The sequence below is a fragment of the Labrus mixtus genome, chromosome 3 (assembly GCF_963584025.1).
Source record: "Labrus mixtus chromosome 3, fLabMix1.1, whole genome shotgun sequence".
In the NCBI taxonomy this organism is placed as follows: Eukaryota; Metazoa; Chordata; class Actinopteri; order Labriformes; family Labridae; genus Labrus; species Labrus mixtus.
In genome coordinates this window covers 15,580,827-15,597,837 of record NC_083614.1, presented here as the reverse complement: position 1 = coordinate 15,597,837, position 17,011 = coordinate 15,580,827, and the positions used below count along the sequence as shown (strand labels likewise).

Genomic DNA, 17,011 nt, shown 5'->3' with positions numbered 1-17,011 from the left:
TCAGTGTTTAGTCTGTGAAGAAGAAAGAGCATCATAGAAAATCCATTTATTGATCAAAAATAGAGGTAATAAAACACGTGTATATTTTAATGATGAACATAAACACAGGTTATATATTCTTTCTCTCACTGTATAAATAAATATATTTCTGGGAGATATAAATGTTCAGCTTTCTGCACAAATATGACAAAAACACTAAGGGATTTATGGACAGGTTAGAGCACTACATCTTCAGTTTGACTTTTAGGAGGTTGTGGTTAGAAAAGTGACGCACAGAGAGAAGGTTTACTTGTGTCTACTTGTTGACTGTGGTTGACCAAAAGAATCTACACATGGGAGGGTTGGGGAGGCGTATAAAACCACACTTTTCACTTCACTTATCAGATCTTAGGTATTCACCCTCATGAAACTGAACCTGAACTGTGTGCACACAGATAGAAATGTAAAGGTATAGTCATTTTTCAGTATCAAAACATGAATGACAATATGCCACATGAGCACTACTTGCATCATTCCTCTGCTTTCTCACAGAAAAGCAGATTTGTTTTGCTTAAATTGAATGGTTACATGTCCCAGCATGTTGAGCTCAGACGGGGACAAAAGGTGTGTGCGACTGGCAGTGCTGTCACTCCGAGGCACCATGAGGGCAGCTTCTTAGTTTCCACAAACAGAGACTCAAAAGATTGAGTCACATCTCACTGATCTCAAAGTGAGCATCATTCCTAGTGATGCATGAATCTATTCTAGAAAAAGAAGACCTCAGCACTATTTTGATTCCAGTGAAACAGAAGGATCCGTTGTGTAACACCACTTGGTGACACCCGAACTCAATCAATTCAACTGAAGATGGACACAACAGCATCTTACAGATCACCGGCTCAAACAACCTGACATGACATCAGCTGCTTTTCAAAAGCATCTATTCTTGTTTTTTTCCCCTCATGTGCATCAACTAAAGGAGAAAACCAATGCAAATAATATATTAACAAATAAGTCTCTTTAACAAAGGACAGTTCTGTATGACTGATGACTTGATTACTCAGTAACACGGTTTGGGACCAGCCCTGTTTTTGAACAAAAGCGACACATTTAACACTTTTTCAAACTAGCTTCATAGCTTCTAGATGAATTAAAAAAAAGAGAGAAAGATTTCATGTCTAACTATAACAGAATTATATATTTATCATGTTTCTTTTGGGGATCACTAATACAGCTGCCAATCAGTGCATTACACACTTAGTAATGGTTACATTCATTGTTTCATTGGATTTGTTGCATCACCAGAAAACTGGCAGCTGACCATAATTCTTTCAAGTTCTTTGAAAACATCTGCAGAGAAGCATCTTTAAATGTAAACTGTAGCTGCAAGATGCAATTATTCACTGAATGTGGCAGTTCTGAGAGAAGGGCCCTGAGAGAGTGAAGCACTGTGGGAGGCTTTACTTTCACTCGACAGTTACATCCTAAAACATGGGGCACTGAAAGGCAGTTCTGTTTCTCAATGTGAGACAATCTGAGGTCAAAAACTGTGATCAAATATCCGTAAAGGAGATCACGTCTGACCATTTCATGGGCAAACTCAGCTCAATCAGCAGCGCATTCATGCCTCAACAACAGTACACAGACGATGGGATGGCACAACCAAGTGGTGAAAACTGGCAACTACAAGGTTAAGAACAAAACGAGCTGATGTTAACTACAGTCTCAAGAAGGAAATAAATAAATCCCTTGTTCCTAAAGGAACTCTGTGTTTTGTTTGACTGAGGCTGTAAAAAAATTATATAAAAAGCAAAAAAAAAAAAAAAATTAGAATAAATAAAAACTTGTAACATAAAAAAGACAATTTCATAAAGCAGGTGCGACTTTGCATTGCACACCATCCATTATTAAAACCTTCTTGGCAGACTGAGTTCTGGAGCCGTACATTCCCTTAAAACTATCAAGTCCATACCTTTTAAAAATGTTGGCAAATCTAATTATTATTATTACTTATCAAGAGTTTTCCATTATAGTGTATAACTTGCATACACTTCATTTATATTTGGTAAAATGCTTATTGCCCTAATGGCATGTACCATGCTTTGGTAAAAGCTTGTCAGTCTTCTTATTCTCCCAGCTCTCATCTCTTCTCTATCTCCGGCTCGGCCTCTGGACGTTCCGCTTGTCGAGGATGCTCCTCAAGTTCCTGTTCATGTAGAAGGGCTTCTGAGGAGAGCCGTCGTTCACCTCCAGGTCCCACACTAGGAGGCAGCAGCGGTACCATGTTAGACACAGAATCACACTCCCATCATTAAGCTCTGGTACATGAATAATATATGTACTATGAAAATGCATCAGACAATACTCAAACCATTTATGTTTATTTTCCAAAAAATGATTCACATTTTCATTGGATTTCATTGATAAAAAAATTCTCCTATACAAAAAGAACACAGAATAACCTCCAGAGAGATGCGTGTATTATACTTAGTATTAAAACAGCACTACATCTGAACCATCCAATAAAAAAATTACCAAAAATGGCTTTGACATCCTTTTATAAACTGTATCTCAAAAGGTTCCTGGTGTTAGGTCTAAAACCACAGAAGAAGAAGAAACAATTTTTATTTGACTTTTTTTTTTTTTTTTTTCCACAACTAGGCACATAAACTAGTGGCTGCATTCAGAAGTTTCCTGAAAAAACGGTCAGGTTCTTTTCAAAGTTAAAGCAAAAACTCGATTATGTCCTCAGAAGTCTTGACCTCCCACAAAGTCTCAGTCTGGTTTACAGTACAACTATGACCATAAAGGAAACTTTGAAATGATTGTGACTTTTTTTTAAATGATGTAAAATAAGAGAACCTTTTGCAAGTGCAGAATTACACATCATTTTTGGATCTTTGTGTTCGTGTTAGTATAAATATGGTGGATCGAAGCAACCTATAAAACCAATGGTAAACATCAACAGCCAGCAACGCAATCATGCTCGACAGAAGAAATTAATCACATGGTTCTTTTCCCATATGTGAAAGTGCATACACTTTTACACTAGAAGACCAAAGTGCGACAAGAGGGTGTCCCATAAGTCCACCACTGTTTCTGGATGTTACCCAATGCCTTATGTCCGTCAGTGGCATCTGTACATTTCAAGGTCCTCATGTTTGTCAGGGTATTTATCTCAGCCTGGTTGTTCATCCTGCCAGTTTTACCCGTTCCCTCTCAGTAAGGCAGAGGTCAGCAGAGAATACAAAGAACAAAAAAAGAACAGAAGCATGGCAGAAGAAAAAAAAAGAAGCAAGAATCTGAGTTTGCTCAAGAGAGGAAGTAAACTGAAGTCTTTTTCTAGTCCCCCATGCCTTTTCTTTGAGGATCTGAAGTAAAAGCACGTTTATGTCCGGGTCATCTCTGACCAGGCGTGGATGAATCCAGTTTTGATGTGTAGCCCTACAATACTCGCTCTCGAACGTCCAAACCTCAACACATACAGCAGATATGGAGAAGTGATTGGGAGAGTAAGAAGTTCAGTTAAAAAAAGGCCGTGCATTGCTCAGGAGGCAGCACATAATTTGGCGCCCTCCTCTCCTTTACGTAGGATTTTGTGCAGGCCAGGAGACATGTAGTAGGGCCTGGAGGAAGTACCATCATTCCTCTCCAGGTCTTCACCTGAGACCAGGTCCCAGCATAGGAGAGAAGCAGGAATAGCAGACAGAGTTACAGCCGGGAAAAAAAGAGAGAAGAGCAAAGACTTAGTAGAGATTAATTATCAAAAAGGTCATGCAGGAGTTAAAAAGAGCTGAACGAGCAAGAATCAGTTTCAGTTGTCTTTTAGTGTTATAGTTCCCAAGAGAGGGGCCGGGGGACTTTGTATCTTAAATTTCATGTTTCAAAAATCATGATTACACACCTACTGGATAATTTTTAAAGGTATTTTGGTAAGAACAAGTGTGTGTGTGACACCAGAAAAAAGATTATGTAAATAGAAATGTATCTTTTTTATGTTGGGTGGGGGGGTCAAAGAGTTAAGATAATCAAATGGCATACTTACAAAAGCACAAGAACAATGTGTCCACACACATGGCATAGACGTTAAAAAAGCCATGTGCAATCATGTACGATCCAAATATCACCGTCTGAAAGAATCAAAACGTCGCACAGTCATTGTTCTATTCTGGAAACTCAGGCAAACACATAACAAAAACATCAAGAATCAAATGAAGCAAGTGGTTCATAAAATCTTTAACTAAACTAATTAGCTGGTGCGACAGTGTTATCTGATCTGGATAATTGGAATGTGGAGTAACTGAAATGAAACACCCCGGTCAGATTTGTATCTTTCAGTACAGCTCTTTGAACAGAAAGCCATTTGAAGGAACACTCTGGAAGGTACTGACTAAACCTGAGAAAGGAAATGGAGGAAAATAACTCCATTGAAAGTTTTTCAAACTGTATTGTGAGAAAGTTTTCAGTGAGCACGCTCAGCTCATTCTTCCTAAGAAACCCAATTCTGCCTTCAGTTATTAATGCTGGTTTAAAAAAAAAAACCAACAGGTTAGATTTTATTCATATTTGAATTTCCTTACCAGGAGTGGCACCCAGTAGTAATTTAGGGACGGCACCTCCTCTTGAATGACCGGTATTTTACGAGTGAAGAAGAAAAATGCAAGAACGCCTAGAAAACCAAAGAAAAGAGGAAAGAGTAACAAAAAGAGTGTAGCCGAGTTAGTGGATGAAATATTGACAATAATATACACACTATTTATTTACCTTCAATCATCTTATTCTGTGCAGGGAGTCTAAAAGCCTTTGCACACTGAGTCCGTTTTTTTCTGTCCGAGATTAACCCGTTAAAAAATAAATAAGATCTCATGTTGTGTTAAAATCATGTTTGCACACTGACTCAGAAACTTTCGTCCATTATTATTTATTTTGGAACAGGTTAGGAGGTTTTATGCGTTTTTTTAGCATCCATTGCTCTGTGTGTGTGTGTGTGTGTGTGTGTGTGTGTGTGTGTGTGTGTGTGTGTGTGTGTAGTATTCATACCTCAAACATGCTGCCAGCCGCTGCTCAGGCTTAATAGCTTCGAGGGAATTGGTGGTTTTCTTTTAAATGTGTGTTTCCAGTATAGCTAGCAGCGTATCAAACTGGAATGTGGGACAAAGTGAAATACACCTGGAAGCGATCTGCATAATTCTGCAGCTCCTTTATCAACAGATGAAACCCTCCTTGCTTTTGTCTTGTTTTCATGTGGGCGGTCCCCGTTGATTTTTTTTTTCAAGTAGTGAAAGAACCACAAAATCAACTTCACTGCTTGATCACTCTGCATGATGATGAGCACGAGACATTTAGTCTCTTATGCAAATTTACGCAATTAATAGAAAAATAAAAGCATCAGACTCAGTGTGCAAGGTGTCTGTCTCTTAAATGTACATGTTGTGCTTTCAAAGGCCAACAGACATCCTGTGCAACAGTACATTTAAACATTGTATGTGGAAATAAAGTACATGTCAATGCGAATTTATCATCCTTTTAATATTCAGGAGCACGTCTCATCCTGATGAAACTCACCAACACTTCCTGAAATAAGCAGTTTCCCCAGGAAGAGCAGAAAGTCAGTCACCTTGTCCAAGACCGCCACCCTACAGAGGACGCAGAGAAAAGTGGAGGAGAAATGAAGAAGGCAAAGTCAAGCACTGACATTCAAGAGAGATCAATGAGAGTACACACAGCATTGAAAACACAACGGTGAGAGGGCTGATAAGGAGGAGAAGGAGAGTTCTTACCGAATAACGTTCCTCATCAAGAGGAAGAAAGCATCCTTGGAAGAGGTGCAGAAGTTTTTTCCATATATTGCTATCTGTGGTGAGAAGAAAAAGCAGAACGTACTCGTTAGAGGGTAACAAACAGGCCACAAGCAGATGAACTGCTAGCAGATACTATGTGCCAGGAGATTTCTCTTTCTGAACTCACCATAATGTATGCATTTCTGTTTATAAACTTGATGAAATGTTCCAGGCACCAGAAGCAGCATTTGAGGCAACAAAGCAGAAATCGAGCGCATCCATTCTGAGAACCTGGAAAGACATTGTCGATCATCAACATCCCAACTTGACATGATCATTTAAATGTGTTAGAACGAGGAAGAGTGAGAAGATGAATGACCAGCTTACCTTTAAGTTTTTGATCCAGATACTCAAGGACAATTCGGATCATTTGCACCACAGCGAGGATTAGAGAACCAAAGGCAAGAGAACCTGTGTGGTAACTGTGGTAACAAGACACAGACGGGAGAAATAGATATCTGAACATTTTGCGGGAGAATCTCAGATCATATTCAGATATGTCCCACTACGATTGTGTTATTCACTCATACCTACATTATCTCCAGATGAAATAACAGCACCCTACCGTATGGCTCTGCTAAAAGCAGAGTAGAGGGGGCATGCAGGGATGTCGCCTGGCTTCTTCAGGGCCCAGTAGTAGGAAGCGAACGCCCCGGCCAGTGTGCACTGACCCAGTGCAATGGTGAAGTTGACCAGCCAGAGAAAGGCGAACAGGTTACACAGATGGAGGACTAAGATGTAGCGGTGGTACACACTCTCCCCTCCGTAGAAGGCAAACATGCACTGGGACCCAGGACACACTTTGGTAATGTTGGTCTGACGGAAGGTCTGAAAGAAATCAGCAGATTTGATCTTAATGTGTCAGATATCCCGCTTAATTTGCCATTTAACTGATTGCAGGGAAAACAACTTAATAACAAAAAACAACTTGTGCCACTTTGTCTCTTCTTGTTTGTTTTTCTCTTCCTCTATTTTGCATGCTAACAAGTCATTTCCAATTTATTTCCCAACCTCCGAATTGTGTGAGCACATAGCATATAAGCATATAAATCATATAAAAGACTTACAGGGCCTTCTACAAACCAGGGTGGGTCCTCAGGATGATAATAAACTTCTGTCACATAAGCATTTATTGCTGCTAGCAACTAATGTCAACTCTATTAACATTGGAGCATTAGAGATTGATTCAGACGGTTTGAACACAGATCACACTGCCAGCTCGACTTTACTGGGAGCTACAAGAAGGAGCTATGACTATAAATTCTCTTTGATTGACTTCTATTACGAATGTAATAAAAGGCTGATCAAGAAATACCTCATGGACCAAAATAGGGAAGAGAAAATGCCCAGATATAGAAGTGGCACTGGTTGCTTTTTTTTTTCTTTTTCTAGACAGACAGATTATTCCTTTGGTAAATGCAGAGCACTGAAACTAACCTTGGGATTGCATGTGATGTTGGAGTACATGCATTTATCGTCAGCAGGTGTGACCTTGTAGACTGCATTACCAGAGGACGCTAAGAAGCTGTGGGCAAACTAGTTAAAGGTAACACAGAGGGACGTTTTCTCCACACAACTATCAACTACTATTATTAAAATATAGTCAGTCTAGATAATACACTTTAGTTACATACTACAAACACAAAGCTCGGTCTATGTGAATGTTTTTTTTAGAGGGACATATATTAATCACCAAGTGCAGGAAGCAATGAATATAGTAACTACAAGGGTGTGTGATTAATCTACAACAGACTACACAGAAGTGGTGAAGTTTTTTTTTTTACTTCTCTGAATATAACCGTGACTCGTCATGAAGGATACACTGCTATGACGGCCCAGTATGCGATGCAGACGGCCAGAAGGAAAAAAGTGATGATAGGATAGAAGAGAGTGGACATGATGTAGCTGATGGCCCTAAAAAAGAAAAAAAAGAAAAAGCAAACATCTTTATTCAGTGTGTTCTGTACACTGAAGAAAGAGTCAAAATCCATGATACATTTTGAAGGAGTTAACAGAGGTTACACACACACCTGCTCCCCTCCTTCAGTAATGCAATAGCAATGCGCAGCCTCGTCCTCAGGAATATCAGCATGACCACAATGATGGCCTCAATCACAGAAAGCGAGATCACTGTATTACAAATGACATTTTATTAGTCAGTCAAATACAACATGTTTAAAGTGTAATGGAAGCTTTTAAAGGGCAAAGTTAAGGTAAGGGTTGACAGCATACTGAAGATGAGCCACGTTTGGCTGAGCTGAAGGTAAATGCTGAAGTCTGTGTGGAAGCCAATATCAGAAATGGTGACGTTAGCACCCGGCTTCCCGCTCAGGGTGGCGTACTCCCAGTAGCAGTGCCAGATTCCTGAGAGACATCAAAAGAAAAGAAGGAAAGAGTATGAGCTAGGAAACGTAAATAAGGTAAGAAAAGTCTAAACCTAATGCATTTTCTCATTACAACAGAACTGCTAACAGAAAGGAAGGTGAGAATGTCAACAGTTAAGCATGTTAGAAACAACTTCAACATGTTGACTTATTATATAGCAGTAAGTTCTGACCAAGCAAAGAGGGGTAAACAGGCATTCCATAAGTGCTGAAACAGACTACACTATCAGTGGGACTTTTCACTGTGTGTCACTCTGCCCATTGTTCTGAATACAGATAATAAGCATTACAGTGAGTACAGAGTTAGTCTTTGTTTCTCATCATGGACTTCTGATTCCCACAAAAGACACTTATTCCCTTGGTTGTATTGTAAATGAAAGCAGAGAAATGAATGTACATTATTAAGTGGCAGGTCTGTGGAAACATGTGGACACAAACACAGTAGCGAGAGTGCAACTAGTTGAGTTGGTAGAGCAAGAAATAATAATTTGTTGTTGTTTATTACTGTTAACCATGTGCTACTTGTAGAAGTGTTGTATAACAGCAACATCAAGGCCGAGGTAGTCAATATCCGCGACTGCGATTTGTCATCCACACTCGGCCTGCTGCACTGCTGTGCTGCAGTTCAGCACATCACTCCCTCTTATGTGATGTTACTTTCGTACAAAGTATCCACTTCTAAGGTGGCTTATGAAATATTGTGCCTACTTACCAAAGGCTACTGCAGTGATGACACCAAAGACGATGAGCCACAGGAGCACACCAGCAGTGAAGCGCAGCAGCAGGATGAAGACCAGACTAACCACCATGGTTATCACCAGACCACTGCAACAACAAACATACTGGGACCTGAGCTGTAATTGACTGGTAAATACATTTGAATCAATGATTTAGAAAGTTGTATATAAAAAGGAACTAATCAAGTGCTAATTCAACTGGGGCAGTAAGAACTCTTTGCATGTAAAAGTTACAGGGTGCTTTAATCATTCATTTAACTGATGGCTCAGATAAATTTCTGCACTCACAGAGAATCAAGCCTTTCCAAAAAAGAAGAAGAAACATGTCAATCGTTCTTACATGAGAATCCAGTCCCAGGAATTTGCATAATCCTCAAAGATCTTCATGCCAACTTCTTTGGCGTTCAGCAGATTGGTGATAGTTCTGTGTTGGAGGAACAAGGCGAGGTGAGAAAAAGTGAGACAGAGAGGAGGAGACAAAAAAAGGGGGGGATTTAACAAGAACCCAGAGAGGGGCTTTGGTAGGCTTGTGTCAAGTCACTGCCACTGCCAAAAGTTGGATTCTCAAAAACATTTTTTGACACTTCATTTACCCTAAGTGCTCGCACTGCAAACCGAAGAATGCAATGTTAAAATGTTTTTGATATTCTCAGCTTTAAGACCCACTTACTGTATGTTATGAGGGTCTGAAAATAAGTCCCCTAACAAGGAGCTACAAACAGAATTAGTGTTGCTGAAGTGCTTTTGAGCTGTAGTTCCTTTAGTATGGCGGCGGTTTAGCAGATGGTTTAGCTGCATGTTATTGAAGGTGATACAGATGACCATCCGGTAAAGCACATACAGCTTTCAGATCAAGATCCAGGTGATTTGTATTGGCAGTTAGGTAGATGTGCAGTAGTCAAACAAAACAAACGAATTGCTTCAAATACTTAACATTACAGATTTGGTATGAATGGTAATGTTTGTATTTTTTTTATATATCAACTTCAACCTTATGTAAGATGTGTACAGCCTCAAGTGACCCAATATCTCGAGGGATCCTGACTCATCTTTTCCAAACCAAACACAAATGAGTCAGGGTTTGATGTGGAGGCTTTGATGTGGAGATTCCTGCACTATACACTTTAAACTTCATTAGGATTAATTAAATTAATGCACAGTCTTATTAAGTGACAATGGGTAGCTTAAATTTAGCTTCTCCCTTCAGCAAAAAGTTTCAGGAAAAATGAAACTACAACACTTCAAACATTGTCAGAAAAGAACGACTGCAAAGCCGTACTGCAGATGCACTGCCCTATGACTCAGATGAATCTCAACACCGCAGACAGAGGGGAGAGGAGGTCTGCTAACTCTGCTAGGGGACAAACACAACAGTAACAGGCAGTTCTGAAAGCAACCCTGTGATGAGGCGCTTTAATTCAGCTCCCTAAAGGTCACTGAGACCTGCTCATAGGAGAGATTTTGGATCATATCCAGCTTTGTTATGCAATCTTGCAATCATATTAAACAACAAGAGCAAAGCTAATGAACACCAGGGGGCGCCACTTTACTCTCCGTTTCATTTGACACACAGAAGAAGCAGATGACTAGATGGGTTTTTAGGTTGATATATGCCTAAATATTATTAATCTGTCCTTATTCCTGTCCACTTTTGGAGGTGGAGGGATGCAGGAACAGATTTGGGATGGAGAGCACAAGCAAGAAGGTTAGTCTACTCAAAGCTACAGCAGAGGTTAACAAGCTGAAGTATATCATTTTTGAGACCTTTCCACTCCTCGCTGCACGGCCGTAACTTGGCTACAAAAACAAAAAAAGGCATTAAAGCACATTATAATTTCAAGTGAGGTCAGGGCAAATAAAAGCTGATCACAGCAAACACAGAATCATGTATGTTGAGAATATCAGCTCGCTGGGATGGATACATGATTTCTAATGCTCGTCAAACTTCTGCTATCTCAGTCGGTCTTCATCGATAGCATAGATTTACGAAGCAGACGTTGTAAGCCTGTAAGTACTCCTTGAGTTCTAATGTGGAACTTAAAAGGTAAGCTGCATTTTCATGCAATTGACATGCAAAATACTTTGAATGTGTTTGGACACATTCCTGGGCATCAGTGACATCAGTAACATGCCCACATGTCCTCCTACCCTTTAACATCAGTCCAGAGCTCTCTGGGTGCAGAGTTGGCAGCCCTATGGATAATATAAGATTTAAAAAACACTTCATGTTCCAGGATATATATATTTTTTTAATTCCTTATCTTTGGGATGTGATTTTTTTGATTTATTTATTTTTTTACTTGTAGAGCTGTTTGTACAACAAGGACAAAGATTCACATTTCAGGGAGGCAGCTCTTACTTGGCAGCATCTTTCAGGTCGCTGACACTTCTCTTGTTGTTGTCACCGTCTGTGAAGATGGTCTGATTGGCTACGGTTAAGATTCCATTTCTTGTAATGAAATCAGGGAAGCACCGCTGAAGGACTGAAACACAGTTTCAAACATGTCTTTTACAATTTTGTGGTTTGTAGAACTACAGAAGGTTATTGCATTCACATGAGACGATAAAATTGGCTCTGTGTTTCTGTATAGATGGTTCTCCGAATTACAAGGTACGTGTTATGATTGTTTTTTAGATCTGTTTTTCTGAGACAAGAGATAATTATCTCAGCATAAGTGTTAAGATTTATGAAAAAAAAAACAGTTTTTGTGAAACGAGATAATGATCTATAAATTATGAGTAATGAGCTGGTTGTGTTTCTCTGCAATAATCTGAAAAACAGAGCTTATTTTCATTCTCTCATGTGAATACAGTACCTCTCGATTAGAGCTAAAAATGAGTTAATGTGGCTAACAGTGTTTAGGATGATCGCGATGCACTCACAAGGTCTGCTTGGCACGATCATAGACGGGCAGTCTTCGTCTCGGATGACTTCTGCAACTGTCTGTAATGGAAACATACGAGGCGATGATTGAAAGGATTGGAAACCAGAGATTCATCTCTAACAAGTCATTAAATACAATATGATTAGTTAGACATGCAGTGGAGGAGATTGATTTCTTACAAAATGATTTGACCCAAATACAATAAATGTTCAGTTCAGTCTCATGAGCCAAATAATGAACACAATTATCTGATAGCTACACAAGAAGTATATAGTGTGTTTTCTGCTTTGTTTATGTTAATGCATATACGCAGACCTTGAAACATGTTTGTGTTATTAGAAATGAATGAAGACAAGATAAAATAAGTTATTATCTGCACCAAAAATTGAGTCAGTTTCAGTAGCAGGGGTAGCAGAGAGAACTCCCATGATTCCCCGTCAGCCTCGACGTCATCTTTTGTTATAGTAGTATTGATTGAGAGCCCCCTTGCGATGGACTCTACATATTGTATCTTTAACTTTCCATCTTCCTGCCTGCTACGGTCACTTGAGCTGCAGATTTAAGTAGAAACTCTCTGAGATTGTGTCAATGGCAGGCTTAATAGTGGGCAAACCAGAAAAAGCTCTGTCTCAACTATTTACTGATAGGACGAGGAAGAAAGCGAGGAGTATCCTAGCAGATAACTTCTATCCTCTCATCTGCCAGTTTCAGCCTCTGAGCTCCAGGAGGCGCTATAGAGTTCCTCTGGCAACTACAAATGTATTTAAGAAGTCATTAATCCCAAGTGCAGTAAACATCCTCCATCTTACAACATGACTGATAAGATCTGAACCATGATATGAACTGGTTTTAATGTGTTAACCTAGCTGCTATGTTGTCTGTTATTGACTGCCTGACTGTTTTTATATGGTTTTAGGAATCTGGAGAGACTATAAGGCAAATTTCAACCTCTGGAGGACAATAAAGATCTATTCTATTCTATTCTATTCCTGAAAACATACTACATTATTGCTACATTAATATCATTTTGAAAACACACACACAACCTTCTCATGCATGGAACTTCAGAAATGTCTACATTTCCCGTGATTATAATGACAGAGACAGATGAATCCTGTCTGATGCAACACTTTCATACTTTAGATGATGTGGGAAGGAAAATCAATGATTCAGTTCAAACATTACGCCTGAGTTGTGAGGTGCTCCCACACAGCATCTCACTCTCCGGTTCATACACAGCATCATGCCAACGTCACCATCACTGGACTCCTGCCAGCCGTCAGAACAGAGCTGTGATGTGCATCAGTGGATGTGAACTCACTTTCACCTGTCTCTCAAAGCACAATCGATTCCAACGAGCTCTGCATCACAGAGACTTTACAGAAAACTAATGACGGTTGTTAGAGCACTACAAAGTGAATGAGTTTCTTGTTTTATTGTTTTATTATAAAGAGTGTCTACAACAGAAGCAGAAGGTCTAAATTTAGGAAAAGAAAATTCATAGAAACTGTTGAATGAAATTGATGAGACAGGTATCCATGTGCACATTATTTGTCTAGAAGATCAGCAAACGTAATGGGGCAAATAATATTACCTGGTCTCCATTAATATAAGGAGCCATCCAAAACACTCACAGGGTTAAAAAAACATGAATTCTTCTCATTGAAAATAGTCGAATAGTCTCTCACCTTGCTGCCAATCTCGAAGCCCGGCTTGCAGTATTTCTTGTAATATTCCCAGTTTTTGGTATTCCACGCATCCAGCAGAGTGGCAAATCTGTCAGGGCACTTGGAGACACAGAGCTGCAGAAAAGCAACACATCCTCTTAATGAGAGATCCCATCAATCTTGCATAATCAAGCGTGAAAAAGTCTGAGAGCAACATGAAGCAGTGTCAAAATAAGCTGCTGGGAGGGGCTTCACTCGGCCTCTTACCTGGGTTGTAGGGCACTGGAGGTTAATTAAAACTGCAGGATTGGCACATTTCAACATGTTGAAGTAGAATAATATGGCTTTGTTTCTGCGGAGACAAAGGAAGGAGACTTTGAGATGATTCAGATTACATTATTTTTCATCAGCAAGCATTTATGCACACGCACACACTCAGAGACAGGGAGTGTATGCACTCTGTAGTGAAGCCTGCCGCAAATAGTTGCAAGCCATCTCCGTGTATTGTGGTCAAATCCATTTATTTTCTGTAAAGACAATTATGAATCAAGCTGACAAACAAATAGAGTATCACTACTTTTCCTTTTAACAGTACATTAAGATATTTTTCCACTTACGCATTAGGGCTGTTTTGTTGGCCACAGAATTGACCGTGGCTGTCTGTTGGATAGACGACTTTCCTGGGGTCGCCGTGGATCCAGGCTGAAAATAAATCACAACTGTTGGATTTGTACTTTCAGACATATACTAGACCTTTCGGTGGCGCCGCACTGCTGCGACACAGACTCCTGTCCAAGACAAATTTCCCTTTGGGGACAATAAAGTATATCTTATCTTATAAGACAGTAGTACTATTGTAGCTGACAGTGTCATGCTCTACCTCCTCTCTCTGTAGGAACCAAAGGGTAAAAAACAAACACATTTGGAGGACTGCATTTATTCACAACAATTAAGAAGCAACATCTACACTAATAAAGAACACACAACAAAATCTATCCAGTTTAATCTGTTTGTTCTATTTCACTGGATAGAAGTAGCAGCAACCACAGATTTCAATTTACTTGGCAATCCATGTTTTTCATTTGTTTGGCCAACCTGAACAACACAGTGTTTAAGCCTTTCACCTTGTCAGCCAATGAAACACTGCTTGCTGAACTGCACAACAAAGGCAGTCTACAAGTCTTTGACATACCAAGGATGGTGAAGCTGAGAAATTCTGAAATGTCAGAGTCTATTTGATGGTACTTCCATTGTCATGTTGCTCTTCAAATGATTGGAAAGCAGTGAGTCCATCCCAGGTCTGGGTTTAGATGCGGCGTTAATTTAGGGGGGGGGGGGGGGGCACTTAGCGATGTATATAAAAAATATCTGACTGATTGATGGAGAAACAAAGGTGTGCTCAACAGGATATTAAACAGGATATTATTTTGTACAAGAAAAAGATTTAGAAAAATGGCAGTGAAGAAAACAATGGATAGGAATAAAGCTATTAAAAGAAAAGATACATGTACACATACATAAATCCTGAGGGGTAAGGAGAGAAAAATCAAGAGTGAAAGAAAATCAGGGCTCAAAAGGAGATCTACAGGACTGTAGTCAGTCGCAGATAATATGACCTATTCCACACTTCAGTGAACTCACAAGAAAATCTGATTGAAATGACAGGGAGAGAAATCACTGGGAATCGCCCGCTCATAAATTCTTCAAGGAGGTCTAAACAGCTTTACATTTAAATAATTTCAAGTCAAAAAAAACCTTTAAGAGTGAGCAATACAAGCTGCATGTTTTGGTGAGGCCATCTATTAAAAGAATAGCCACTCTCTTGGGAAGCGACATTTCTCAGCTCCCCCACACGTTTAACAATCAGGCAATTTGTTGAACAACCCACCATGAAATTTTTAATATTTAAAATGACAAACAAAAATATGCATTACTTCTCAAATGTCCTGTGAAGATAAGGATGTCTCCTATTTTGTGCCTGATTTAGATTTTCTAGGTTACTTTCCGTTTGTAACTTTTAACCGCCAAACAGGCCAGCGAGCGTGTTTGTGCAGTTGTGTGCCGTTATGAAACTTTGTGTGATGTAATCAGCAGCGACGTGTCAAACTCACCCACAGTACCCAGAGCGATGTAGCCGAGGATGACAATGATGAAGATAACACAGCAAACAACATCAGTGCAGCTCCTTGGAACAAATGGGAGACAGGAAACGAACATGTTTACCAAAGAAAACAAGGTTATTTCTGAATAGTTTGTTGCTGAAGGACGATTTTCAAATCACTATCATAAGCAAACACATGCACTTATATGTTCCCAGGGGGCAATGGGGAATTTTCAAACCTCGACGCAAGGAGATTAAGTGTGTATGTGTGTTTAACTATTTAGTCCAAAAAATGTGTGGCAAAGTTTTGTATGGAAAGTGCGAGTGAGGTCTTCATTTAGGTGCAGGACTGCTGCTAGGCATTACAAGGTGTCTTTGACTTGATTTTTTTTTCAGAGAAGCTTTGGTGGAGCTCTACTGACTTTCTAATGAGACTCTGATCCCCCCCCCCCCCCCCCCACCCCCCACCCCCCACCCCCCACCCCGAGCTGACTGTCCCACAGGCACAGAGGCAGCTATTTGAAGATCTCTCCACAGTAGGCCCAGTCTGCTACTTTAAAGCAACATCCCAGAGTCCCCCCCGCCCCCTCTCTCTCTCTCTCTGAATCTTCCTTTACCGTCTACCATAACTAGCTTTCCTTCCCTGCTCCCCACCCTGACTGTAGCTGTCAGTCCATCCCCTTTCTCAACCCTCCTTCAAAATCATTCAGCCTATAAGTGCTGTGAGGCCAGCCTTGACTAAAGCCAAGCTCAATCTGCTGTGCCCAGTAGTACTACACAAGGGACATGCATAGCCTTCTTGAAACACCATACCCGACACAAATTGACTCGAGACCCTCATTTCCTCCTGCTTTCAAACTCTCCTCTCTCCTTTCAACCACAGGAGCAAGGCCAATGTCAAAAGGAGGCCGGAGCTCAGAGAGATTTCCTCTAAGACTTGATTGTCCTTGTTTTGTATGCAGGATGCTAACATGGGTCCATACATATGCGCGCTGTTCTTCGCTTTCAAATACCATTTCAGTGGCAGACCTTCAAGAGAGACTAGCACACTGATGGGATCAGCTGAGGATCAACCCATACAGAACAGGATAAAAAAAACAGCTTTAATAAACACTGCTGCATTTAAATGAAGCTGCAAACAAGAACCAATTACTATCTAAACTATATGCTGGGTGTAGCATCTTCAAATTAGGGTCATCCGTGTTACTTATTAAAGCGTGAATTGCAAGTGATCCTCGACTGTTTGTGAGAGCTTCTTTTTATGGTGCTGCATTAATTACAGCTGTAAAGTTTGCAATCTGTGTTAACATATGGCTCCAGGTACACTGGTTTGCTGAAGTTAGCAATACAGAGGATTGGGAGTCTTGTCAGTCCCAGCAGGGCTGCTAAAACGCCTTCTCATTCCAGGAAAAAAAAAA

At 40.1% G+C, this 17,011-nt stretch overlaps 1 protein-coding gene across 4 annotated transcripts in view; it reads right to left on the bottom strand.

The window, feature by feature from the left end:
• Positions 1-31: 31 nt before the first annotated feature.
• Positions 32-17,011, bottom strand: part of slc44a5b (solute carrier family 44 member 5b) — a 35,777-nt gene continuing 18,797 nt past the window's right edge. The window contains exons 3-23 of one of the 4 annotated variants that reach the window (XM_061033256.1): positions 15,604-15,677; positions 14,110-14,194; positions 13,760-13,844; positions 13,514-13,627; positions 11,824-11,884; positions 11,300-11,423; positions 11,089-11,133; positions 9,281-9,364; positions 8,916-9,028; positions 8,052-8,183; positions 7,850-7,949; positions 7,641-7,733; positions 7,257-7,344; positions 6,385-6,647; positions 6,147-6,241; positions 5,947-6,050; positions 5,760-5,833; positions 5,545-5,615; positions 4,560-4,648; positions 4,025-4,109; positions 32-2,240 (exon numbers count right to left, since the gene is read on the bottom strand). In XM_061033256.1, the coding sequence (XP_060889239.1) occupies positions 2,131-2,240; positions 4,025-4,109; positions 4,560-4,648; positions 5,545-5,615; positions 5,760-5,833; positions 5,947-6,050; positions 6,147-6,241; positions 6,385-6,647; positions 7,257-7,344; positions 7,641-7,733; positions 7,850-7,949; positions 8,052-8,183; positions 8,916-9,028; positions 9,281-9,364; positions 11,089-11,133; positions 11,300-11,423; positions 11,824-11,884; positions 13,514-13,627; positions 13,760-13,844; positions 14,110-14,194; positions 15,604-15,677 (2,089 nt within the window). In that variant the 3' untranslated portion in view covers positions 32-2,130. Of the gene's footprint in view, positions 2,241-2,343; positions 3,643-4,024; positions 4,110-4,559; positions 4,649-5,544; positions 5,616-5,759; positions 5,834-5,946; positions 6,051-6,146; positions 6,242-6,384; positions 6,648-7,256; positions 7,345-7,640; positions 7,734-7,849; positions 7,950-8,051; positions 8,184-8,915; positions 9,029-9,280; positions 9,365-11,088; positions 11,134-11,299; positions 11,424-11,823; positions 11,885-13,513; positions 13,628-13,759; positions 13,845-14,109; positions 14,195-15,603; positions 15,678-17,011 lie in introns of those variants that run through there. The other 3 variants (XM_061033255.1, XM_061033258.1, XM_061033257.1) reach the window with 3 other exon arrangements.